The sequence below is a fragment of the Ictidomys tridecemlineatus genome, chromosome 12 (genome assembly GCF_052094955.1).
Source record: "Ictidomys tridecemlineatus isolate mIctTri1 chromosome 12, mIctTri1.hap1, whole genome shotgun sequence".
Classification (NCBI taxonomy): domain Eukaryota; kingdom Metazoa; phylum Chordata; class Mammalia; order Rodentia; family Sciuridae; genus Ictidomys; species Ictidomys tridecemlineatus.
In genome coordinates this window covers 38,241,051-38,268,099 of record NC_135488.1, presented here as the reverse complement: position 1 = coordinate 38,268,099, position 27,049 = coordinate 38,241,051, and the positions used below count along the sequence as shown (strand labels likewise).

The 27,049-nt window shown below is 38.5% G+C and overlaps 2 protein-coding genes and 1 pseudogene across 9 annotated transcripts; 1 reads left to right on the top strand and 2 right to left on the bottom strand.

Annotated features, from left to right (window-relative positions):
* The first annotated feature begins 21 nt into the window (after positions 1 to 21).
* On the top strand, positions 22 to 11,899 carry Mitd1 (microtubule interacting and trafficking domain containing 1). Of its 5 annotated transcripts, XM_078028544.1 has the most exons (8): positions 106 to 248; positions 3,716 to 3,817; positions 5,988 to 6,084; positions 6,315 to 6,451; positions 7,231 to 7,317; positions 9,964 to 10,082; positions 11,008 to 11,068; positions 11,363 to 11,899. In XM_078028544.1, the coding sequence occupies exons 2-8, from the start codon at positions 3,797 to 3,799 to the stop codon at positions 11,456 to 11,458; spliced, it is 618 nt and encodes a 205-aa protein (XP_077884670.1). In that variant the 5' UTR covers positions 106 to 248; positions 3,716 to 3,796; the 3' UTR covers positions 11,459 to 11,899. The 5 variants fall into 5 exon arrangements, 4 of the variants coding, with proteins under 4 accessions (XP_005336447.1, XP_040126726.1, XP_021589656.1 ...); XR_013428736.1 differs by lacking the exon at positions 5,988 to 6,084 and having other exon boundaries at positions 22 to 248; positions 11,008 to 11,280; XM_005336390.5 differs by lacking the exon at positions 5,988 to 6,084 and having other exon boundaries at positions 22 to 248; positions 9,967 to 10,082.
* LOC101975632 (cytochrome c oxidase subunit 7A2-like, mitochondrial pseudogene) lies at positions 7,795 to 9,968 on the bottom strand (annotated as a pseudogene).
* Positions 11,900 to 20,623: 8,724 nt separating the features above from the next.
* On the bottom strand, positions 20,624 to 25,972 carry Lipt1 (lipoyltransferase 1). 4 transcript variants are annotated; one of them, XM_005336391.5, is made up of 2 exons: positions 25,862 to 25,972; positions 20,624 to 21,803 (listed from the first exon to the last, which is right to left on the bottom strand). In XM_005336391.5, the coding sequence occupies exon 2, from the start codon at positions 21,800 to 21,802 to the stop codon at positions 20,681 to 20,683; it is 1,122 nt and encodes a 373-aa protein (XP_005336448.1). In that variant the 5' UTR covers position 21,803; positions 25,862 to 25,972; the 3' UTR covers positions 20,624 to 20,680. The 4 variants fall into 4 exon arrangements, with proteins under 4 accessions (XP_005336448.1, XP_013218857.1, XP_077884669.1 ...); XM_013363403.4 differs by lacking the exon at positions 25,862 to 25,972 and adding an exon at positions 25,594 to 25,855; XM_078028543.1 differs by lacking the exon at positions 25,862 to 25,972 and adding an exon at positions 25,444 to 25,576.
* Between the last annotated feature and the right edge of the window lie 1,077 nt (positions 25,973 to 27,049).

Sequence of the window (27,049 nt, the reverse complement as noted above, 5' to 3'; positions counted from 1 at the left end):
GGATGAGCGTAGGGAGAGAGCGCAGGCGCACTGTGTCACGTGACCGCTTCCGGGCGGCGCGGCTGAGCCGGGTAGGCTGAGCCGAGTTCTTGTAATTATGGCCAAGCCCGGGTTGTCGCTGGATGCGGAGAGGACGGCTGCGGCCACTGTGCTAAAACGGGCGGTGGAACTAGATTCGGAGTCTCGGTACCAGCAAGCTCTTGTGTGCTACCAAGAGGGGATTGACCTGCTCCTGCAGGTTCTGAAAGGTGAGCTGTGAGCCTCGGAGGGCATAAGGACCCTAAGTTTCGATTTCCGCTTTGTCTGCAGTGAAATGAAACCTGAAAGTGATTCTTCTACACCACCAGGAAACAGATAAGAAGGTGGATGTCTACAGGACAAATGGGCTGGTTTCTTCTCTCTCTCTCTCTCTCTCTCCCCTCTCCTCTCTCTCTCCTCTCTCTCTCCTCTCTCTCTCCTCTCTCTCTCCTCTCTCCTCTCTCTCTCGTTGTTGATGGACCTTTATTTTTTTTTATTTGTACGTGGTGCTGAGAATCGAACCCAGTGCCTCACGCATGCCAGGCAAGCGACCCCAGTCCCTGGTTTCTTCTTTATGTCTGTGAGAAATTGATGTCATCATGAAAATGGGGGAGGTACTATTCTAGATTTTAAAACATTTAATGAGACATAACAAAATTACTATGTAATCCTTGATAGATGGTAGGTAGGTTTGAACGAACTTTTAAGAGACATTTTCGATCAGTTAAGAAAGTTTCGGTGGATTCGGTGACACTGAAATTACTAATTTTGTTAAGCATTTTTTTCTCCCGAAAATTGTCAATATTTAGAGATGCAGACTGAAGTGTTTCAGAAAGAAATATTGTGACATCAGTATTAATTTTACTTAAGCAAGAAATTTTTTTTAAAAGTTTAGGGGGGGCTGGGGTTGTGGCTCAGCGGTAGCGCGCTTGCCTGGCATGCGTCAGGCACTGGGTTGATTCTCGGCACCACATACAAATAAATAAAATAAAGGTCCATCAACAACTTAAAAGTATTTTTAAAAGTTGGGATTGGGGGTGTAGCTCAGTGGTAGAGCACTTCCCCAACATGGCTGGAGGCCCTAGGTTCAATTCCCAGCATAAATAAATAAATAGGCAAAGCTGCTAACAGTTTTTAAAATCCAAATAATGGATAATTAATATGTTCATTATAGTACTATGCTTTTTTGTTTAAACATTTTGTTTGAACATTTTCTTTAAAACAACAAAAATAAATTTTTTTCCTAAATAGATGTACTGAAATTCAGTATAATAAATACACAGGATTATAGGTAGACACATGAGAATTTTTGTGTTATATACTTATTCATTATTGAAAAGTAACTCAAAATTCCTTTACTCTCAGCACAACCCTGACTCATAGAAGACACCCAATAATTAGGTAGTAAATTGACTAGCCCCTACACCCCAATCCAGGAGCCCCAATGTGGTCTAAGATGATTTCCTGGGTGCTTTCTGGTTGAAGCTTATTATAATTTAAGTTTACAGAAGCTTTAAGAGAGCAGAGGGTTTCCTTCAAAGTTTGGTGCCTTTTTTTTTCCCCAAAAACTCTAAACACCTTTGTAGAACTTATTTAATGGCGACGATGATAATGATGGTGAGGTCTGGTTTCATAATTAATATTGTTCTATGAATCATGAGTTGATGGCATTCTAATTTCATTGCATGAAAGAGTAGTTAGCTTTCAAGTTCTGCCACTAGGAGATGGTAGTACTACAAGTGGAGCCCAAGGCTTTCATGACTTCTATACTGAATCACAAAATGAGAAATGGTATAGTGTCAGGTGGAACCCTGCTGAAATCCTGGCTGTTGTAGGAATCTGAAACAGGAGAATCATAGGAGTTCTGCTCCAATGTGCTTCATTGATCCCAGAGCCATTACAGAAACAGGACATGACAGAGACAGGTTAAGACCTCAATGCAGATAACTTTAATGTAGAGAATGTGTCTGGAGAGAGAGACAAGTGCAATGAGGATTTAAACAGGTAAATGTCGAATGGGGATAGAAAGGTAGAGGAGGTGTTTGGTAGAGGATTTGGAGGAAAAAGAATTCCAGAGGTCAGAAATTCAGCTAAGAATAGGCATATTGTTTGGGCTGTTTTACCAATAAATAGTTGAGTTTGGTTCAGTGTTTGTATGAGGAAGAGTGAGAAAAAAATAAAAGTTTAAAGTAGCTAGAGGTTTGGATCACACTGGACTCATTCTGTAAGCTAAGAGAATGACAGTATTACAATTGTATTTCAGTGTTAGTATTTCTTAGGAATATGCTTTCTCTCATGTATTTTCATGACACACTCCCTCTCCTATTACAGGCCTTTGCACAAATAACACCTTTGTGAGACTTTCCCTGATCTCCAGTATAAAGTTACAACCCCATCCTAGCCCTCCCTGTCTGCCTTCTTTTTTTTTTTTAATTTAATAGCACTTATCATAATCTATTGAATGTATTTTAACAATTTATTTTTATTGTTGTCTTTCTTCCCACTTAAAGGGGAGAATTTTGTCTCTTTTATTACCTGCTGTATTCCCAGTGCTTAGAACAATGTCTGGAAGGTAGTTAAGTTCTCACTAATTATTTCTTGAATAAATGACTGAATATGCTAAGGGTGTAGAATAGATATTAGCCTATAGACCCTGGATTCCAACAGACAAATGAGAGTTCCTCCTGGTATTCCAAGGAGAGGTGATAGGGCCTGAATGAACCAAAGATGGAATCAATATTAGGATAAGGAGGGGACAGTATAGATGTTGAATTACTAGCATTGGCACGTGATTGGATGTGGGGGTGAAGTTTCATTGGCAATCAAAGATAACTGTAGAGTTTCATGCCTTGGAAAATCAAAGCATGATGATTGAAAGGTAGCCTACAGTGTCTACCATTGCCAGCTGATCAAAGACGATGACTAAGAAAGGACTACTACTTTTGTACAACTAGAAAAGACTACTATATTGCTGAGCTTAGCTTTTGAAATCACTTAGAAATATTTCATTCCTAAAGACCAAATGGCAAGTAATTAAATTGAGTGGACAAATACAGACTTATTTTTCCAAGAAAGAAAACAGTCGAAAAATTGGTAAAATTCAAATAAAGTTTGCTTAAAAAATGAAAAATTAAAAATGAAACTATTATGGAAAATATAAGCAATGTCAAAGGAAGGAAAAGAAGAAATCAGAAATGATTTGGTGGGGTAGATAAGATTTTTTTGGCAACATGGTCAAAAATAACTTTTTTTTTTGCGGGGTGGCTGAGAAAATAATTGAGCCAATTATAAATGAAGTTGTCTGAAAGAAGTTGGTTTTATGGAAGATACTTCTTGTTATCTTATAATTATGCTAAAAATTAAAACTTGTGGGTAATTAGGACAAAACAGTGCTTGGACTCAGGTTTAATATGTAGGAAGGTATCTTTCTCAGCCCACCAGATTTGGTTTCCCGTGGGTGATAGCATCAGAGACCCATTCCTAAACAAAGCTGCTTCAGGTGCTTACTAAAAGTGAATATCCTGCATCAAGCTGAATTTGAGCTTAGCATCTATATATTTTAGGACTAAGACAAACAGTGCTAAAATAGGAAATTTTGGGGAAACTGGACATAATGCTTGAACTAAATAGAAAAACTGTTTTGAGACTTGAGTTTTTTTTGTTTGTTTGTTTTTTTGTTTTTTTTTTTAATTTCTAGGGACCAAAGATGATGCTAAAAAATGTACTCTCAGAGAAAAAATTTCAGGCTACATGGATAGAGCAGAAAACATAAAGAAATATGTGGATCAAGAAAAAGAAGGTAAAAAGACTACTTTCAGAAAATGTATCCAGGACTGGGGTGTGGCTTGGTAGTAGAGTGCTTCCTTAACCTAGCATATGTGAGGCCCTTAGTTCAATCCCCAGCACTAAAAAAAAAAAAAACAGTAGAAAGAAAATGTGTCTGTAAGTTACAGTAATATATTCTATTTACTCAGTATTTCTGCCTTTTGTCCTTTGGACCTCTGTGTGGTATGGACTGTTTGAACCTGGGAGATTATAGATTTACTCTGCATTTCCTCTTCCCTGTATTGAAGTTATCTTAACCTTTTTTTTTAAGAAAGCATGCTTGTCTTTTCATTGACACATTTAGCACCCACCACCAACTTAGAACCTGCTGACCTGTTTTATCATTTCAATCTCATTAGAACTTTAGGTTTCACAGCACGAATCCCCTGAAGTCTACCTGGACATGTGCCACAGGAAGATTTTGGTGCTTTCCCCCTTTGCTCTTCTGATGAAAGCTATACATACTGCAGAACTTTGCCATTTTTAAAAAGGAATGTGCAGATCCCCAGGAAGCTTGTGTATGGAACCCAGTTTAAGAACTACTACAGAGAAATACTGAATATGGATCCTGGATTTTATTTAAAAGTCTAAAATCATTACAGTAGCCAAAGAAACTCCTGGGACTTCTTTCTGATTTTATTGTGAATCAAAATATTTCAAGAGTTATGTATTCCTAATGATTAGAGGTGAGATTTTAATTCCCTACTCATAAGATCCAGTTTACAGACATCTGTATAAATGGGCATTGCCACTCTTATCTGAAGTGCACTCTGGGGCCAGTGGTTCTGTAGCCCTCAAAAATAGTGTCCTCAGTCCTTAGTTGATTTTCCTCCACATTCTCACAATCCGCTGCCCAGCTCTTCCTAGTGTTCTGTACTGACATATCCTGCAGACTTCCACTGAACTGTTTGAGTGGAAATAAAACTGTACTTTCTTCACCACAAGTTCAAATATAGAATGAAATTTACCTCCAAAACAATGAAATATAATACCACATCAGCACTGAGTTAAGATAACTTATAATATGACTAGCATGGCTTGAAAATTTATGCATATTTGCTGACATTATCTCTGTGGAAATATTTGGAACAGAATCCAAATCACAACTCTGTGTGTGTGTGTGTGTGTGTGTGTGTCCGCCCGCACGCTCATGGATTGCCTGGGGGTTGGTTGTTTATAGCGCTAGTAGTTGAACCCAGGACCTTGAACATGCTAGGCAAGTGTTCTACCACTGAGCCACACCCTAGCCCAGCTTTTATTTATTTATTTTTTGACTTTAAAAAGCTTCTTTTTTTTTCCCTTTATTTAGCTGACTCTGTGCTTTTGCTTTCAACACTTTCACAACAACTTTCTGCTCCTCATTAAGAAAGCATGCTTGTCTTTTCATTGACACATTTAGTACCCGACACCAACTTAGACCCTGCTGACCTGTTTTATCATTTCAATCTCATTAGAACTTTAGGTTTCACAGCACCTGGACATGTGCCACAGGAAGATTTTGGTGCTTTCCCAATCTTCTTGGTACAAAAGTAAACAATTCTGTTCCCAGGGTTTGGGTATAACCTGGTTTTGTAGGCTTTGTTAGGAAAGCCTACAATAGTACATCAAATAATGGGCCATTCTGAGTGCCTCTAAACACTACTCTGCAGAGGGGCCAAACCACTTTAGAGAAGGTGTATAGCACATAAGTTAAAAATTACCAGTAGAGTTATATTTTTTAAAAACTTTAAAGTTCTCCAGTAACTTATTCAAAAATTAGTAACACCAATAGAATTATCCTATTGATTATGTGACATTGCCAGTCTTTCACTTGAATTATTAAGTTGTACTATAAGTTTCCACTTAAAACATTCTGTAGTGTGATTGGCAGATACACGGCTCTGGGCTCAATTGCCAGCACAAAAAATTAAAAAGAGAGAGAAAACATCAACACCTTTTAGTGCTAAGAAAGCCTTCTGAATGTCCTGTTAATGCTGTTTGTATTTAATAATTTATTAAATTGCAAGACCAAAAAAAAAAAAAAGGATAAGTCTGAAGAGGACCAGCTGCCACTAGTTGTGATTTTACCCATGGTAACAAAAAGTTATCTAATGGGATGCTTTCGTACATACAGTACTGTCTCGAATAAACTTTTTTCTCTATAGGATCCAGCTCAGAAACCTGTTCCAAGAACTGGAATTTCCCCTTCCTACCTTAATGAAGATAGAATCACTCATGGAGTGGTTTGTCTTATTTACCTCTGTATGTGTAGCATCTTGTAATATGTACAGAACAGACATTCAATAAATATTTTTGAGAGAATAAATTTAAAAATTAATTTTTAATTGATCATGAGTAATCACTATGTGAAATATAAAATGTATAAAAATTCATATTACTAAATATGATATGTCAAGAGCTTTGTAATGTTGTGAACAACCAATAAAAAAAATTTAAAAAAAATTCATATTACTGAAGCTTGTGTCTTATAGATGGAAAATATCACAAGCAAATTAAAATAGAAGAGAATGCGACAGGATTCAGTTATGAGACACTTTTTAAAGAATACCTTAATGAGACAGTTACAGAAGTTTGGATAGAAGATCCTTATATTAGACAGATTCATCAGGTAAGTGAAATACACTAAACTATAATGAAATGTTATTTTAAATGTGTAACCAGCCATTCATGTTTGTGGGTTGCACATCTAGATTCAAAGGAAGTTGAAAATATCTTTTAAAAAATTGACATATGGGGGCTGGGGATGTGGCTCAAGCGGTAGCACGATCACCTGGCATGCGTGCGGCCCGAGTTCGATCCTCAGCACCACATACAAAGATGTTGTGTCCACCGAAAACTAAAAAATAAATATTAAAAATTCTCTTAAAAATAAATTGACATATGCCAGGCATGGTGGCACACATCTGTAATCTCAGTGGCTCGGAAACTGAGGCAAGAGGATCACAAGTTCAAAGCCAGCCTCAGCAAAAGCAAGGCACTAAGCAACTCAGTGAGACCCTGTCTCTACATAAAATATAAAATAGGGCTGGGGATGTGGCTCAGTGATTGAGTGCCCCTGAGTTCAAACCCTGGTGCTCCACCCCCCAATAATTTGACGTCTGTATAGAACATTCCCAAGTTTTTTTCTTGTCATTATTCCCTAAGCAAAATAGTGAAACAACTATTTACATAGGATCTACATTGTATTAGGTAATGCTATTATAAGTATCTACAGATTCAAAGTATTTAGGAGGGTACACAGATATTCTGTGCAAATACTGCAACATTTTATATAAAGGACTTGAACAACCATGGATTTTAGTATGGTGGGGGTCACTGAAACCAGTGTCCCAGAATACCAAGGGATAACTATACTAGCTATTAATAACCCATCTTGCTGTCTTTCAGCTATATAACTTACTTCGATTTTGTGAGATGCTTATTAAGAAACCATGTAATGTAAAAACTATTCACCTTCTCACCTCTCTAGATAAGGTAAGTATCTGGAAGAACTTTCTTAACTTACTAATTTTATTCGGTTACAAGGTATAGTCTGATTAAGGAAAACCTTGATGCACTGTATTGGTTAGATCTATTTCCTTGAAATTGAACTTATTATCTAAATAATAAGCATAGCATATCTTGAGAAAAATGCTGTTGATTTTAGGATGTTGACCTTATTTGGCCATTTTGCTAACCTTTGTTAGTTTAGGTAGTTTGTTAGTTCCGTGTTTTGGAGGTGATCATGCAGTCTGCACTTTGGGCAGTTTTGTCTCTTTACCTGGGATTAGCAGAATGATAGAAGGCATCTCTATTTTTATTTTGACCTAAGTAGTAGTTTTTCTAAATAATCATTATTTCCAGGATTACTTGAATAAGTAGGCAGCCCCACTTGAATGACCTAAAGATAATTACTAAAATACATATAAGGAGACAAGTTGGAATTGTGAATGTTCATGTTAGAAAAAGAACAGTTATTTTTATAAAAACTATTGTTTTTGAAACAACTTCACAATCTTGAGTTAACTTGTAATAACAGATATAGAAACTAATAGAACCTTTTTTTTCATTCATGTATTTATTCCTCACTCAAAATTTAAGTCATAATTTAAAGCCATAATTTTTCCACATTTTTAATTGGTACATTATAGCTGTACATACTGGTAGAATTTGTTGTTACATGTTTGTACATGCATACAATGTATCAATATAATTTGGTCAGTGGCATTCCCTAGTGTTTCCACTCTTCTCTCCTCCCTACCCCAGGTCCCTTTCCTCTGTTCTACTGATCTCCCTCTAATTTTCATGATATTCCCACTCTTCTTTTTCTTTTTTCCTTTCTAGTGTTCATATATAAGATAAAAAATACAACTCTTGACCTTCGGGGTTTGTAAAGCTATAACATTTTAAAACATAAAGGAGAATTTGTGGTGTTAAAAAGACAGATACTAGTCTAAGATGCAACACTGAACAGTTGTTCTCTTTGTCCCGTAGTGGAATAAATGCATGACAGTTACACATAAAATTTCACTAAAGATCTGGAATGAGGCAAATAATTCTTCAAAACAAACTGCCTAATGAGCAGAGGCATGCTGCAGATATTTTTCTGTTAACATTTTACTGTAAGATGAAAAAATTTCCAAAGTGACTACTAATTCAGATCCTTCATTTCATGTGCCTGGCCTTGAATTCTGTCTTCCTTGGTCACATCCAAATCCAGAAGGTTTCTGCATTCCATGCTGAAAAATTCATTCCTCAGCACAGACGGACATTAATGAGCCCATGTGCAACCTTCATGTAGTACCTCCAGGGAAGTCAGGAGCTCAAAACACAGAGCACAGCGTCATTTCTATAAAAAATAATTTTGGCTGGAGATATAGCTTAGTTGGTAGAGTGCTTGTATCACATGCACAAGGCCCTGGGTTCAATCCCAGCACCACCAAAAAAAAAAAAAAAAAAAAAAACCACTCATGTGTGTGTGTATGTGTGTGTGTACGTACATTTATATAAACAATAATTTTAACTGTCAAATGAGCTCTGAGTTTTGAAGACCACATATATAAACAAACCGAAATACTGTCTTCATATCTTTTTTTTTTTTTTTTTGTAAAAAGTTGAGTAAACCATCAAAGTAGGAAAAAAAGTACAGAAACCATGAAAAATGAAAATTTAAAGGGTTTATGCCAAAAAAGACAAACCAATCTTCTCTAGCCCAACTCATCTATTTTTGGGCGGTGAAATTATATACAGGGTTATCAGGCAGTAGATGGTCCCTCCCATAGTTACCGCCATGCAGCTCCAGTGACGCATTCAGTCAAGCAGGCCTCATTTCAGGTGGATGTGCACACCATTGGATTCCTGGAATATCTGTATCTCTGGAACTTTGTTCTTCCCAGCACAATCATATTCAGTGGGACTGGTGGTCAGTTTAGATGGCATGACAAATATGATAGGTGGCTCTTCTCTGGAAACCAGAGGCCTTAATCCATGGAATGTCTCACCTGAGTGGACTTTAGAAACTTCATACACACAGTAAAGATACATCTTAATCTGGGGGCTGGGGTTGTGGCTCAGTGGCAGAGCGCTTGCCAAGCATGTGTGAATCACTGGGTTTGATTCTCAGCACCCCATATAAATAAATAAATAATAAAGGTCCATCAACAACTAAAAAAAAATTAAGAAAAAAGAAAGATACATCTTTTTTTTTTTTTTTTTTTTTAGAGAGTGAGAGAGGGGAGAGAGAGAGAGAGAATTTTTAATATTTATTTTTTAGTTCTTGGCGGACACAACATCTTTGTTGGACACAACATCTTTGTTGGTATGTGGTGCTGAGGATCGAACCCGGGTCGCACGAATGCCAGGCGAGCGCGCTACCGCTTGAGCCACATCCCCAGCCCAGAAAGATACATCTTAATCTTGAAGAGCCCGAAGACTTGTAGGCCTCTTAAGCCCAAACTCTAGCCAACTTCTGCATGAAGTCACTCAACTCATAATACATGATAACCTGTGTCCACAGCTAATGCTGTGTGACCACCTATAGAACCTTTTCATACTAATCTATCTATACAATATTCATTGTATAGCTTAGGGATAATTTAAAATATTAATAAATAAGGCAGCAAATTATATTTTTGCTCTTAGCAGGGGTATGTGAAAGAGTCACAAAGAAATGGCCTAGAAGAAATAAAAATGTCACTCAGTAGACATGGAGTGCTTTTGGAAATAGAATACTCTTCTTCAATACATGACCGAGAAATTAGGTTAGTGAACAGTATTTTTATTTTTATACAATTGAAATATATGTTTTAAACTTTTCTTAATAAATGTCATAATTGCATGTGAATATTATATTTAAATATTCAAAATTCAAATAAAGCTCAGTTCTAGTAATTTCACTTTTGAAAAGAGGAAAATCTTAGCTTACTTTGTTCTGTGAGTATAATATTTCCTAACTGAATTGAATTTGCATATTCTATGTCATGTGGGAAGAGGCAGTACTGCTTTTCTGCATGGTACATTAAATATTATGATATTGAAATAATTCCTTTTCTAATGAAATTAATATTTAGTGTGGTTTTCCTTAAAGTTGGTAAGTAGATATTTTGATAGACACAGCAGTATGCTGAGTCAATAAGAAAACAGTATATGCAGTTATTTTTATAATATTTTCCCTCTGTTTAGAACAGTGGTTTTCATGATGATAGCAATGGCACCCTTAATTTTAATGAAAATTAACTTAAATATGCAGAACAGATGAAAATACAGTTGCTGAGGTTGCAACAGGGGTAAGGGTCCAGGACTCTTCCTGCTTACTTTCACCATCTGCAGGTGGGGAAACCCCCAGAACACTTCGATCCCTTGACCGACAGCTTCCCTGAATATATTTGGTAACCACTTGTTAGCAGAACAGGGAAATTTTATCAACAAGCTGAAATTCAAGAATAAGTTTTAATTTAATTGTTAGATTTTTTAATAGCTAATCAAATCAGCTAATTATTTCTGTGGTCCTTTTGTTTCATTGTAGACAGAGCCCATGATTAACCCCAGGTTAGATTGAACTTGTGTCATTAGAGGAAGTGGTTTTTTTGGTTAGGGGGAAATTTTGCTCATACTTAACACAATACAGCTTTAATAATTGTCTGACTTTAATGCCTTGAATATAATACTCTATATTAATTTCAATAGGTTCAACAATGGATGGATGATTAAGATCGGAAGGGGACTTGATTATTTTAAGAAACTGCAGGTAGGAAGCTAGGCATGATGGCAAATGCCTATAATCCCAGCAGCTTGGAAGACTGAGGTAGGAGGATTGCCAAGTTCAAAGCCAACTTTAGCAACATAGCGAGATCCTATCTCTAAATAAAATATTAAAAGCACCAGGGATATTGCTCATTGGTTAAGTGCCCCAGGCTCAATTCCTGATAGCAAAAAAAAGGAAAAAGAAAGAAACTGCAGGTAGGACATAATTTTATGAGTTAGTGTTTAGTGCTGTTTTTGTATAACTTTTATGTATATGTATATGTATTTTTCTTCCTAGGGTCGTTTTCCCCTTGGATACCATGATTTTGACCTGAGGCCATGTCATGAAACAACAGTGGACATTTTTCATAACAAGCATACAAAAAAAATATGATGGATAGTGGCCTAGTCAATATATATTTCTACTTTCAGTGATATCTTAGTCCATTTTCTGTTGCTATACCTGAATACCACAGGCTGGATAATTTATAAAGAATAGAGGTTTATTTAGCTCTTGGTGGAGGCTAAGACATCTTAAGAACATGGTGCTGGCAACTGGTGAGGACCTTCTTTCTGCACATGGAGGACGGCATCACATGGCAAGACAAAGCAAGCATGCCAGAGAGCTTAACAAAGCCACTCCCGTGAGGCACAGCCCTCAAGACCCAGTCATCTTCCAAAGGTCCCACCTCAACACTGCTGTACTGGGGACCATGTTTCCAACACATGAACTCTTGGGGAACATATTTAAACTATAGCAAGTGAACATAAGATTTTTTATAAATTATTTTTTTACTATGAATAGACCTTTCCTATAATAAATGAATTAACAATACACTTACATTTCTACTCATTTATGAATTCTGTGTGTCAACTGTAGGAACAATCAGATATTTTGGCAAACTCAATAGGTCTACAGTGTTTCTTTTTATATAGTCATAGCTGGTTAAGATTTTGCCAGCTTTTTCTCTATTTGGCATTGGAAAATAAGTCAACAGATAATGAGCATCTCTTATGATGTGACCTGGGTGTTATTATTGCTCCTGGGAGTTTAGAGTTCAAGAGGGAAAATCATAGTTTACAGTGATCTTAAGAGAGATGGGTTTGGGGTGGGGGATGGGTAGTAACCAGATAAAACAGAGTGGCTGGGGATATAGCTCAGTGGTAGAGTGCATGCTTAGCATTTGCAAGGTCCTGGGGTTTGATCTCCAGTGTTTACCCCCGGCTCCCTCACCAAAAGAACAAAAACAAAAGTATAATATTAACTATTAAAATTTTAAAAATTGTCTTTGGCAGACATTCACCAACACTCCGTGGTCTCATTACCTAGCCCCATGAAGGCAGATCAACTCATTAAGTCATCCTGATGCACACTGCCCCTCATTCACCTTGGCTGACACCTTTATAAAGCCTTACAGCTCAGAATCAACTGTTCTAGATAAGCTCATCCATCCAGATGCCAGGTGATTGGTTGGGGACAAAGACTAGTTTTCATGATCACAGGCTGGAAGAGGAAATATATGCTGGAGGCAATGGGCAGTGCACAAATTAAAGAATAAACTAAGCCAGAGGAAAACAAGTACCCCAGGATTCAGTACTGGAGAGTGCACACATAAACATCTGGAGAATATGCCAACAGAGAGGAACAAAGAATATGAACAAGAATATTCTTAGCATGGAGGAACAAAGCCAGGTAGAGACCTTTGGCTGTCCTGGGCAGGCTCAGACATTAGGTTTGTTTTGCTTTCATGAGCCAGTAGGTACATGATTGAATTGGTATAAAAGGCTGCTGCGCCCCTCCCCTGACTCAGGCAATGGCAAGGCCCTACTGAGGTGGATGGCGCAAGGCATCCATCCTCTGGAGGAGCACAGTATGTTTCTGGGAATGGGCTGATTTGTTTTTGTATTCCTTTAATAAGTATAGTTGCAATTTCTCATATGACCATTAAGTATGAAGGAAAAAACATGACTTTCCCAATTAATGCAACTACTTCTAAAGCATAGATCTGTTTGCTCTAAATGCAGTGATTCAGCTGTGGAGTGTAAATTGTTAATGTCTAATGAAAAACTCCCTGTATTCCTGTCAAGGAAGTTTTTGAGAAATTAAATTAAAATCTAGAGAAGAAAAATTAATGTTAAGAAGACAAATTAGTGCTTGGTACTGGGCAACTTGTTCTTGTTCCTGTGCACAATGGTTTGTGCTCTTACTTTTGTTTGATTAAAAGTAATAACAAGTCAACCACTTGCCGTAACCATGGCACCGGTTCCAGTCAGTAAGTCAAGAAAGAATAGTCAAGGTATAGGCCAATAGTTTGGGACATTTGTAACTATTATTAAAAGTTAACTAAGCAGAAACAGCTCAAAACAAAACGCAAACTGAAAGTACAAATGCTTGCTTATGCATAAGCCAAGATACATTCTTCTATTCTAATTGTAACTACGTAATATTTTGTTTCTTTGGATAATGATTCTTGTTTTGTAACCACAAAGTACTGTGACCCTGCCAAAATGAAAAGTATATATGATCAACTTCACAAGTAAAGATTGGGATCAATACCTTCACTTTGGTGTCTGTGTTGTTTCTCCACCCCTCTTTCACCGACTCCTTTTGTCGGAGACCAGCTCCAACAGGGGGTCTCCTGAGACCCCTGTTGGAGCTGGTCTCCAACAAAAGGCTAGGAAGGAATTACAGAAAGTTTCCTGATACTTTTCTTTGATGCTTTCAGGTTTAGAAGCTGATAATGCTAAACCTGAAAAATTCAGAGTCTGAGAATACTTGGATTTTAGGCCTAACAAAAGTTCCTTTCAGCATCTTAGCTTATCCTCATGGTGTGGAAGTGGCACAGCTTTTCATTTGGGTGAGGACATCTCTACCTTCCTATTAAAATAATACTGATTTCTAGGGGCTGGGGTTGTGGCTCAGTGGTAGAGCACTCGCCTAGCACACATGAGCACTGGGTTCGATCCTCAGCACCACATCAAATTGAAATAAAGATATTGTGTGTCCACCTACAACTAAAAAATAAATATTAAAAAATAATAATAATACTGATTTCTAGACATGTACATGTCACTGTAGAGAATCTGCAGTCTACAACCCTCTAAATTATTTTTCATTCAGTTCCTACAAAAATCCCATCTAAAGCAGGGGATTTAGCTCAGTGGGCCCTGAATTCAATCCCAGCATGGGAGGGGGAAGGCACCCTGGCTGAGAGAGTATTTAAGGAAAAGTTCCATTATTCTAGATATATGGGGCCCCCAGATCAAATTAGAACACTAGAAGGCTACCAGGTGCAAGCTTAAATATGTCAAGGAAGTATAAGAACTAAAGGAACAACTACAAGTTTTACAGAAAGATATAAGAAAACTCAGAAATCTAGAAAGAAAAATTACATTTTTTTTTAGTTGTAGGTGGATAGTATGTTTTTATTTTATTTTTTTATTTTTATGTGGTACTAAGGATCAAACCCAGTGCCTCTCATATGCTAGGCAAGCACTGCCACTGAGCTATAGTCCCAGCTCCTAAATTACATTCTTGAATGGAAGGTCTCCTGTCAGTTCTTAAATTGGTTCATAAATTAGATGATGAAGAAGACTAGCACTAGGAGACTTGCTCGACACAATTATAAGACACAGCTACAATAATTCTTTAAACATGAATGGGCATAGGAATGGCTAAACAGTGGAATACAATAAAGAAATTAGAAACAGAAAGTCAGTCTGTGGGTTCAAATAATATGTAATAAACATGTCAGTTTAGTGGTTGGAAAAAATATTAGATCTCTGTCCTGCTCTACTTAAATAATCCTAAATGAATGAATGAAAACTAATTAAATGGAAAACCCAAGTGTATTTTTAAACCCCTACTAAATATATAAACATAACACAAAACCCAGGAACTATCAAAGGAAGAGCAAAAGAACAGATCATATATTAAAACAGAAGGACCCAGGGCTAGGGTTGTGGCTCAATGGTAGAGCACTTGTGTAGCATATTTGAGGCCCTGGGTTCAATTCTCAGCACCACATATAAATAAATAAAATAAAGATCTATTGACAACTAAAAAAAGAAAAAAAAAGGAACCATAAATGAAGTTTAGAAACATGAAAGATCAAATTGACAACATATAAAAAGTTTTAAGATTCCTGATATGTAAGAAAGATGGTGTGATTTTCAGCAGTGACCCTGAACTGCCCTTTAGCCTCATTGAGTAGCTGGCTCTTTGAGCACCATTCACTGGTCTTTCCTGCCAATGTGCACATCCCTAACCAGGTGCTGCCCTACTTTTTGTTCTTCATGAACCAACTTCTTAAAAGGTTTCTCTAAAAAAGTATGCACCAACTGTTCATACTTTCCACCACTTCACTTGCTGCTGTCCCAGTCACTCCACTGAAATTGCTTTTGGTAAGCTCAATAGTGACCTCCATATCACCATATCTAATTAGCACTTCTTAACACCTTCGTATTACTTGACCTTTGGGGGCATGTGACCAAGCTGGCCCTTGTCTTCTTGAAACTCAGCTTCTGGGAAACATGCATTTCTCTTCCATCCTTCCTTTTGAACAGTACAGTTGGGGTCAAGGGTGCTCGCTTAGTGGTAGAGTATGTGCTTAGCATGTTCAAGGCCCTGGGTTTGATTCTAGACACAAAACAAAAAAAAAAAAAAAAAAAAAAAAACACTACAGTTCCCCTGAAGTAGGTAGTAACCGCTTTTCTTCAACCCATACTTTCCTGGAGTGACTGTAACAGTAAGTTTTCTTAGTAAAAAGCAATAAAAACTGCTGCTACTTGATGTAAGCAGGATGTATGTGGGGAGCATTAAAAGGCTGGTAAGTGGTTTAAACCATCACCATGAGAGTTATTGACTGAATGCGGAGGCTTTGCAGGGAAGATCTGAAACCCTGAACTAATCATGTCACCCTGTGATAAGGGATGGATGTGGTAGCCTACATCACTTCTGTTACTGGCACTGCCACTGCCAGCCTCACTGCCTTTACTACCCCAGAAAGTCAGGCTCCTGGACTGTCTAAGGGTTTTCATCCATTTAGGGTTCTCTGCATCACTACTTTCAAAGTTTGGAGCAGGTGCCTCTGACTGGCACAGCCTAGCTCTTGTACCCATGCCCTCACAAATTATATTTGTGAAATTAAAATCTCCCTCACTAGGCCATCCCTGCTTTGAAATAACCTGTTGTAGGCAGAACCCTGCATGCACACCTGTTCTTCCTCTCTAAAAAATAGAAAAATGTAGCCATATGTAGAGATCAGGTTGTTAAAGAGGCAACTGAGTTAAAATGAAGTGTTTGAGTGGGTCTTAATCCATGTGACTGAAGTCCTAAGAGGAGAAAATTTGGTCACAGATATGCATGCATTCAGAGGGAAGCTGTGGGAATATGGGGTGCTTGTCCACAAGCCAAGGTCTCGTAAGACACCTTATCTTGAACTTGGAGCCATCCAATCAGTGGGTGTTATGGTAGCCCTAGCAAGTTAATATTGTCTCATTATTTCCTTTTTAAATGAACCAAAATTAAGCCATGTCCTGAAAATAGGAAGCATCCATCCCTCATTTTTTCTTTTAAAAAATTTGTTCTAATTAGTTATATATGACAGCAGAATGCATTTCAACTCATTGCTATCCCTAATTTTTAATTTTTTTTTAATAGGGCTGGGGATGTGGGTCAAGCGGTAGCACGCTCGCCTGGCATGTGTGCGGCCCGGGTTCAATCCTCAGCACCACATACAAACAAAGATGTTGTGTCCGCCGAGAACTGAAAAATAAATATTAAAAAAATATTTTTTTTTTATAGTTGTAGATGGACAGCATGCCTTAGGGTTTTTTTTTTTTTTTTTAATGTGGTGTTGAGGATCGAACCCAGCGCCTCACACATGCTAGGCAAGCACTCTGCCACTGAGCTACAGCCCCATCCCCGCCATCCTTAATTTTTAACAAGGGCTGAACACTGTCCTCTTCTTTCCATGGCACTTGCCTGTACCTCAGCAGTAGCTTCCAACTACTGGCCACTCCTAATCTTGCTTCATTCCAGTCCATTCTCCACAGAACAGTAATCTTTATTAAAACTTCTTCTTGCACTTAAGACGAAACTCTCCTGTAGCCTATCAGTCTCTACATGATCTGGTCTCTACCCATCTCCACCTTCACCTTGCCTGATTTTCCACCTTGTTTGCCTATTCCCTCAACACTGTCAAGAAGCCCAGTCTTTCCTGCTTTAGTCTTCCTGTATGCTATTCTGTTTGGCAAATTGTACTTGCCATTGAAATCTCATTGCAGATCTTAATGACTATGAAATTCCTTCTGTGGGGATGAATAACTGTGTTCCCTCTCCTTGAATTTGTGCTTGAGACCCCAGAAGTTATACTATATTACTTCCAAAGCTGTGGCATAAAACAGGTTCTGCCCTGCTTCTTTGGTTGCTGGTTCTTAGAACCCATCCACCTGCTTGTGAAGAAGTCCAGGCAGTCCACATGGAGAGGAACCAAAGCCCTCAGTCCAGTCCCCAAAGAGCTGCCAGCATACAACCAACTCTTTTGCTAGTGAATAAGCTATCTTGAAAGATATTTCTGGCTCCAGTTAAATTCTCCTAGTTAATGCTGTTGGATCAAATATGCTATCCCTTCCAAATCCTGTTCAAATTATATATTTATGAGTAAAATGATTCTTGTTTTAAGCTACCAAGTTTTAGAATGGTTTGTTACACAGCAATAACTGACATAACCTTGAATACTCTCCTCCCCATCCACCCACTTTGCATGGCTTTCTTCTTATCCTGTTTAAATGTCATCTTCCTGGTAGTTCTACCTAGGTAACCCCTATTATTGCCTGTTTACCACTATCTCAGCTTTTCCTTAATACCATTTTTATCTTGTAATTAATTATTTGTAACTAATTATCTTCTCCTAAGCCAAAGATTTTAAAACTGAGGTCTTGATATATTAATGAGTGATAAGAACAATAAAAAGTAAAAAAGGGCTGGGGTTGTGGCTGAGTGCTTAAGTGCCCCTAGGTTCCATCCACAGTACCCCCAACAAAAAAGACCAATTTTTTCTGTGTGTGGGAGGGAACGGGCACCAGGGATAGAACTTAGGGGCACTTGACCACTGAGCCACATCCTAGCCCTATTTTGTATTTTATTTAGAGACAAGGTCTCACTGAGTTGCTTAGGGCCTTGCTTTTGTTGAGGCTGTCTTTGAACTTGCAATCCTTCTGCCTCAGCCTCCTGAGCCATTGGGATTACAGGTATGTGCCACTGCACACAGCACCAATTTTTAAAAGACAAAATAAAATGGAAAATATCAGAGAAGTAAATAGTAAGGAACAAGCATTGTATTGTTAAGCTTATTAGGTATGGATAAATGTGTGTTAAGGCACAATGTAAAATATATTTTTTTATTTTGGTCTGATTTTTAAAATGTCTGAAAGGCATTATACTAAACTGTCAGTTCCTGAGGTCAGTGATCATGTCTTTTTAACTCCCTATGAACATCCTATATCTAGTCTAGTGCTTGACACAGTAGGCACTCAATACTAACACACAGTATATTTTAGAAATAAAAGCAGTATGTGAATTAATCAGCTGTAGAGACAGGAAATGGTCAACAAGAATGATACTCTGAAAAAATTTTGTAATGAAAACATTGAGAATCTTTTCACAAGCATCTTGAGCAGGAATGTTTTGGGAAAAGGGAGACATGTTCATTCATTCTGGTTAAGGATCCAGTAAATGTGGGAAGACAAATGCAAGATAAAGAAGATATAATGGTGCAAGTCCCAAACACAAGCAGGAGAGGAAAAATCCAGGTTTAATTAGAGAGGTTATACTAAGGGCAAGGGCAGCACTTCCTCCTGAGATTGAAAGAAAAGATAAATATTGAAGTAGAGAACCTGGAGCTAAAAGACTCATTTCTGAAGACTTCAACTCTCAACAAATTAACAATCAAGGTTTGTGAAGACTTGTAAGGGCTCTGTGTTTGGGATTGGGGGTCTCTGATAAACTTTGTGATTGTGGCATGCTTGGTGGCTAGGAAGTTCCTGTGCAAAGGCACAGAATGCCTGGCTGCTGGGAAACTTCTGTGTAAAGTCACGGGATGCCAGGCTGCTTTAGAGATGTCCTTCACAAGAAAGCTGTTAAAGTCCTATCAGCTTCGACCTTCAACTCAGGCACACAGCTCCTGGGGAATATAGGGACTCTCTTGTAGAAAACCACAATGATTCACTGAACCTAAATCTGTCCACATAATAGTAACTTTATACAATGGATTTTCTTAAGAGCTGTACAAATGTCCTGACATTGCATATTGTAACTGTAACTGCAGAATAAGCAACCTTACTGACACTCTATAAACAATAATGTAGATATGGTACTAATGATCTAATGTAAATTATTGATATAAATAAATGTGGCCACTTAGACAAGCAGTCACTTTTCCTGCCTCTGCATCTTATGTCTGTGTCACCCTTATTTTATTTTCCTTACAAAGACTAGTGGAATTCTGGAGCCTGTGAGAGTGGTAACCTTTAGGAATAAGATGCCTGAGAATGAGAGGAATGCCGGGCATAGTGGCACACACTTCTTATCCCAGCTACTTGTGAGGTTGAGGCAGGAGGGTCACAAGTTAGAAACCAGCCTGAGCAATTTAGCAAGACCATCTCAAAATTTAAGAAAAAAAAAAATGGCTGGACATGTAGCTCAGAGAATGCTTGCCTAGCATGCGTAAGGCCAAGGATTCAATCACCAGTACTGCAAAATTTAGAATGAGAGGAAGTCAACGAAAGACAAGATGAATCTGACACCAACAGAAAGATGTGGTAAGTTAAAAACTTTAAATATGAAATTGGGCAAATCTGCATGATTATATGATTTTATGATGGACTGCTTGTCATGATTATATGATGGATTGCTTGTCATCTAGGTATAGAAATAGAAAACCGATTGTCTGGACATTTTTTTTTTTTTTTTTTAAGTGGCAATGGTAGGTAAAGGGAGAAAAGCAGATGAAAACACTGGTAAGAAAGTACAGTATACTTGAAATAATTCAGGCTTGATGAGGGAAAGAAATGAAGGTAGGAGAGATTAAAGTCAAAGGCTGGGAAAAATGTAATGGGTTTCATTTAGTGAGAGAAGATGGAAAGACAAGAAAATATTTTAAATATGAGAGAATTTTAGAGATTATGATATTAGAGGTGGCAACAGAGGTATGAAAACAAGCAATTATGAAGCTGGACTGTCTACTGTGGTATACATTTCCAAGGCAATAAGAAGTGAAGGAGCTGAAATATAAATGTGTGCCAGGAACTAAATCAATGAAGAAAGCGTATTCTAAATGTCAAAAGAGAAGATGGACAAGAACAGATAATAAAGAATTTCAAATGGGGAGAAGTTACTGAAAGAGACTAGGCTTTTTTCCCCAGACATGGTCCTCACTGTTGTCCAGGCTGACGCTGAACTCCTGAACTTCAGTGTCCCTCCTGCCTCAGCCTCCCAAGTGCTGGGATTACAAGCAGATGCCAGTGCACTCAGCTTTTTTGTTTTTTAGACATACAATGCATTTAAAAGTTTTATTCTCTCATTGAAACTGACAATATAAATAGTTACTTGGAGTCACATTATTCCTCTAATTTTTTCACAAAGAATATCCCATTTACTATGTAGTTCATGGTCTTCTGGGTATGTTCTAAGTAAAATGTTTGTCAGCATGGTAGTTTCAGTTGGGCAAAACTTGCTGCCAATAAAACTTGAATTTAACTTGTCACATATAGCCAGTGGTATCCAATGATCAGGTGCTTCAATATTGCAGATTTCAATTCTTCCATTCTTTATATCTATGAATAATTTAATTTCCAAGTGTGACTGCTCATATAACACATCCAAAGTAGTGTCTATACTAAACTTTGGTGTTTTGCCATATATCCATTCCCAAGTTTGTAGTTCTTTGGCTTTGCTATTTATTCCAGGAAACAGTGTTTCATCAGTTGGATTTATTAGATTAATGTGATTATCAATTTGATGATAAGCAGCATACTCTGCAGCAATAGCATTCATCAGTACTTCAGAGGTCAGAGTGGGATCTTTCTCCAAAAGATTTTTCACTAAAGAAGGTATGCTAGTAGTGGCATTGCTCTTGATCCCTTGGTAAGGGCTCTTTAGTGAAGAAGACAAAGAGGTTCCATCAGTACTACATAATAAGGTACAATGGTGATAAGCAGTAGTCCGGCCAATCTTTGAGGCTGTTCCTGAGATTTTAAACTGACCATCAAGTAAAAGGTCAAATCTTTTGGTAGCCTGAACATCCAGCTGGGGTTGGACAGCATTCAGTGCTCTCACAATTAATTTCAGATTGTCCATTCTATCATACTTTTTTTTGGTTGTAAAGAAAGTCAAATTGATATTACCCATATCATGGTAGACTGTTCCTCCTCCACTTCTTCTCCTAGCCAGTTTTATACCTTCTTTTCTCATCAGATTCAGGTTACATTCTTGCCAAGGATTTTGATGCCTACCAATCACAACACAGGGAGAATTTCTCCAAAAGAAAAGAATTGGCTTGCCTTCTAGGTTTACATGGTCATGGATCCAGTCTTCTACAGCCAGATTTTGATATACATCATTGGAAATTGACTGTAAAATGAGCCCACCTTTTGTAGTGTTTTTAAAGCCTGCTGCTGGAATCTTGTGATTACAAAGCAACTGGAAGCAGTTCTTCACTGAAAATGGGATCAGCATGCTTTTAAAAATGAAAGACAAAAAAACAAATTAATTCAATGAAAAAAGGAAAATTAAATTCTACCTTCTAGCTATCAGTTATTGGTTATTTGATTCAAACTTAACTAGGTGTCCAGTCCGATTGCTTTTCTTGCCTGTTAGCTTTTTAGTCTTTGCAACTCTATAACAAAGTACTTTAAAAAAAAAGAAGATAAAATTCAATAATTTCAGTTGAAATGAAGGCACAGATTTTTCAAACAAAAAAGGATGCAGCAAATACATTACACATACCAAAGCCAAATTATTTTGAATTCATGATACATGTTATTGAAAAAAAATGAGGAAACAACAGGTAAGCAAAAGAACAGAAAACATAATCCCACCGCTGAAAAGAACCACAATTAACATTTTGGTATAAACAACCCATTTTATGTCTTCTGGGAATTATGTATATACATATAAATGATTTTTTTATTTTTATTTTTAAGATGTCTTACTATGTTGCCCAGGCTGGCCTCAAACTCCTGAGTTCAAATGACCTTCCTGTCTCAGCATCCCAAGTAGCTGGGACTACAGGTGTATACATCATTGTGCCTGGCTCTCGTTCTACATTAAATCTATTTTAAAATCAGGTTTAATGACTATGTAATATTTTGTTATTAAATATATCAGTTCACAAGTTCAAGGCCAGTCACAATGTATAACTTAGCAAAACCCTCCTCAAATTAAAAGCACTGGGCTGGTCATGTAGCTCAGTGACTAGCATATGTAAAGCCCTAGGTTCAACTGCCAGTACCATTAAAAAAAAAAAAAAAAAAAAAAAAGCCAGTTTACTCAGTTTCTTAGTCTATATTGCTTTTTTTTCTAGTTTTCCTGTATTATCAACAATGTATTCATGAACGTCTCTATGGAAAGTTCTAATTATGTCTTTACAATGTTATAAAAATAATTCCTATTTCAACTTGGAATATATGATTTACTGCCAGCATAACTTTTACTTAGGTCAATATTAAATTAGTATGAATTAAAGAAAGGCTAGACTAGAGACTAGAAAAGAAAAACCAGTTTATACCTTCCCCTAAGAAACATCTGCAGAGTTTAATAGAGGAAGGGATACTTGAACAGTGTTGAAATTTGATGGTTGATGGGAGTAGCATATGCAAAGGCATATACAAAGGCTGAAACTATCAGAATCTTCTACTACTAAGGCATGTTTTGGGTACTCCTTCCTAAGAGACAGTTACACTAACAGTATTCTAGCTTCACTGATGCTCACAGCTCTACTGTCCTAGGAAGTCTCTGCACTCAGATTGCATTTCTTTGGTTAATCTCCTTGTTCTTGGTTCTGTATGAGTTTGATAAAGTCTTGTACTCATTCAATAAATATTTATGGAGTGCCTGCTAGGCACAGGTAGTAAGAAGACAGAGAAGGGAGGAGACAAGTTCATGTAATCCTAAAACATATGGATTCTCTGTGAAGGCAGCTATGATCTACTGATGTGTTTTAAGCAAAAAAGTGTTGAGTCATACAAAACTATCTCCACAGTGTTGTGCATGGACTAAAGAAAGGCTAGACTAGAGACAAAAAGAGTAGTTAACTGATAATGTACAGGTCTCACAGGAAGAGGAGGTATGGGGTGAAAATATTTGGTTCATTTAATTGTGTTGAACTTAAGTGTCTATGATTATTTGTCAGCCAATGGGACAGGGCTGAAAAGAAAGTAACCAAGGCCATGGGAGAAGATTAGATTGTCTCAGGAGGGTTCTGTAAGCAGACTCAGAGTCTTCAACACAACCCTAAAGAGCAGCAACATTTAACAGATATGAAGAGAAGGGAGGGAGAGCTCCCAAAGAAAACTGAGAATAATAAGAAGAAAAATTTTAAATAGGGCATTATGGAAGTTTCAAGGAGGTAAGATGCTGAAAATAGATCTTCATTAAGAAAGTTATTAGTGATCTTGGCAAAAACCAGGTATGCTGAGTGACTGGGAGGTCCACAGTGATTCAATGAATATATTCTAGTTGTAAAATGGAGAAGCTAGGGCAATAGAAGAAATGTGAAGTTAGGAGATAACCTAACATGCAAGAGACCGAAGCATGTTTAGATGTTGCTGGTAGGACAACTGGAAGAAGAGGGTAACATTGGTGAAGGGAGCTCCTTGAGAAAGTGATGGTGCTGGGATCCAGAGTTCAGAAGGAGCAGAAAGGATCCCCTTCCAATGTGATCCAAGGGAGAAACAGTGACAAATGGGTCGGTGGTATGTTGGACACTAATGAGCCAGAAAGTGTTTGTGGAAGAGATTCTCAAAGACCTTGTGACATAGTCTTGTTAATATATGCAGAGTGTGGCAGGATAGCAAAGTAGTTAAGATCTTAAATTTTAATTGTGGCTCTGCTGCTTACTAACTGAATAACCCTAGGAAAGTAGTTAACTTCTGGCTGCTTCAACTATCTCAGACCTCACAGAATGGTTAAGAGAATTAGGTTATTACATATAAACCATTCCTGTGTGGCCAATATGAACTGCATGGAAACGTTAACTGTTATTATAGTGTTCCTTCCCATCTGTTTTTCTGTTCCAGTCATAAAACATTATGTTCTCTCAAGTGTACAATGACTCATAACCAAGATGCAATAAAGTGGCATTTACTTTGAAAAATTAACCATAATCCACAAAATATTGGTCAAAAATAATATTTGCTAGGGTTCTATAACTGATCTGATTCATGTATTGATTCAATGTATGGATCATGAATTGATCTCTAATTCATGTATTTTAATAGCGCCAAACTCTCCATTCATCCAGGCACTGTGTATATATTATGAATGAAACACAACCCAGCACAGGTATTAATTTGACAAATTCTGCATCAACTATATGACATGTACTCTTCTTACCACTTGGGATTTATCAGTAAGCCAAGTAATTAAGGGGGGTAAGGTCTGTAGGACAAAGAAAAACTAAAGCTGGGAGAGGGAAGACTGAAAATGTATATGCAAGAATCATTAGGCTTCAATTTCAAATAGAATTGTTAAACTACTCATCTTTAAAAAAAGATGACATGGGGACAAAGATTAAGGAGTTAGGTTGAATGCTTATGTAACAAACTATTCTAGGCCTTAGTGAGAATGTAACATTATAACTGGGCCCTAAAGGATAACAAGTATCACACAGAGAAAAGTAGAAAGAAAGGTATGTCCAAGAAAACCTAAATGTGAACTTACTGATTTACAGAGAGAATCATAAACTACTGACCAGAGAGAGATTCCTCTAGGCCTGCCCAACTACTTGCTATAGGACTACAGGTAAGGCTATTTATCTTAACTTTGGTAAATATGCATCAGAACCAAAAAACTGAGTTATATGATCTCAATATTAGATGGGATGGGTCCAGAGGAAACCACCTCAATTCCTGGGACCAGGAAAGATTCTACTCTTAAGCCAGGACAGTGTTTACTCCTTGGGGAGCTTTGGATTCGCTGGGACAGGTGTGCCTCTCTTTGGCTCTGTGCTCCTGTGGCAGATAGGTACGGACTAAATGATAGTTGCCGGGATATAGCTAAGACTTTGAAAGACTAGCAAAAAAAATTTTTTTTTAAATCGCTTTGCATATCTACTCTAACCCTGTAATTACCAACCACCCTGTAATTACGAACCGTACACGTTTTCCTCAGAAGACGCTCTCCTGTCCCTGTTCTGCGGGACGCTTCGTTGTCACTGTGCACTGCCAAACATACTTCCCCATCACCAAACAGAAAACAGATTTAAAAAAACAAAAATAGCATAATCCCGGCTAATCATAAAACCTTACCCAGACATCTACTTTGCCACCTGACACACCCGACCGGGGCTCGGGCTCGGCCGCTCTTAACAGAGCCATGAGGTCGTGCCGAGCGCGGAGCACAAGCTGCAGAGCCTGCAGCACCGGCCCCTGAAGGCCAGAGGCGCGCGCACGCAGAACCCGTCCCGGGGAACTTTGTCCTTGCCCGCCGCCCGAAGAACCCCGAGCGCCCCGCTGGGCCGGTTTCCACCCGCCACCACGCGCCGTTCGCGTTAGATCCGCTTCCGGCTTCTCTCACCTGCTGCTTCCGGTAGCACCTACCCGCCGGGGAGGACTGGTACGGGAGAAGAACGGGTCGACCCGGACGCTCAGCGGCTGCGCACGCGACGCGCATCACCCCAAGCCCCGCCCACGAGCAGAGGCGGTGCCCCGGCCCGGCCCGCCCACGAGGGCCGGAGGAGGCGTGGCTACCTCCCGAGCGTGCCCTGTTTGCCTAGGAGGTCGCCGGGCGGGATTCCGAAGGCTCCCTCGGGACGTGCCAACTAACGCAAAACCACATTTGAGACGGGGTCGTAGGCCACGTTTGAATAAAAGTATCGAAATTTTGTTATAAAGTCCCAGCTCTGATGGCAGTTCGCTGTGTGAGAGCACAGAGATAACGGCCGTCCCGGGGCGAAGGTAGGAGAGGCAGGTGCGCCAGGTGGAAGGGGCATTTCCTAGGCTTGTTCAGGGGGAGACCCCAGAAACCCAAAGCACTCAGGTCCCAGCCCGCCAGAGTACCAGCAAGTGCTCTTTACTGACTGCGTGGACTCTCAGTTCAATTGGCAGGTAACTCAAAAGGGAAAATTCAAATCATTTTTGAAAGAAAAATTGCATTTAAAGGAATAAACGTTGGCATTCGCAACACAGAGATGGTAATAAGTTGGACTGAGTGGATCAAAAAGCAGACACATTGGGTTGTACTCATTGTTGGCAAAAAAGTCCTTCCCTTCAGCCAGACGGGAAATTCTCTCAAAAGCCAAGATTTCAGCTAGTTATTGCAGTGTGATAAAGCGCCTCAAACATCATGACTTATTATCTCTAAGAATTATGTGAGCAAGCTGGTTTCACCTGGGTTTACCCTGTGGCTCCATTCAGCAAGGTGTGGCTGAGCTGAGGGGGTCCAAGTGTCACACTCTGGCTCTTGGTGCAGGCTACCTGCTGGAGCAGCTCAGTTCAGCACCTGGAGGCAGCACTTGAGAAAGCCAGTGGAGAGTTAAGGGATGGGATGATGGCCCCCTGTGAAGAGCAGGCTGTGTCCTGCTCCAAATTACTCCCATGTTATGTAGAACAGCAGTGCCTAGCCCTTAGTCACTCCATTTTATAAAGCAACAGTTTGTCCTGAGCTACTCCAATTTGAGTGTCAGTGCCAAGGCAGAATGACTTGGTAACTTGTCTTGACAAATAGATAATCATCATATTTTGGACATACAGAACTTTTTGAAAA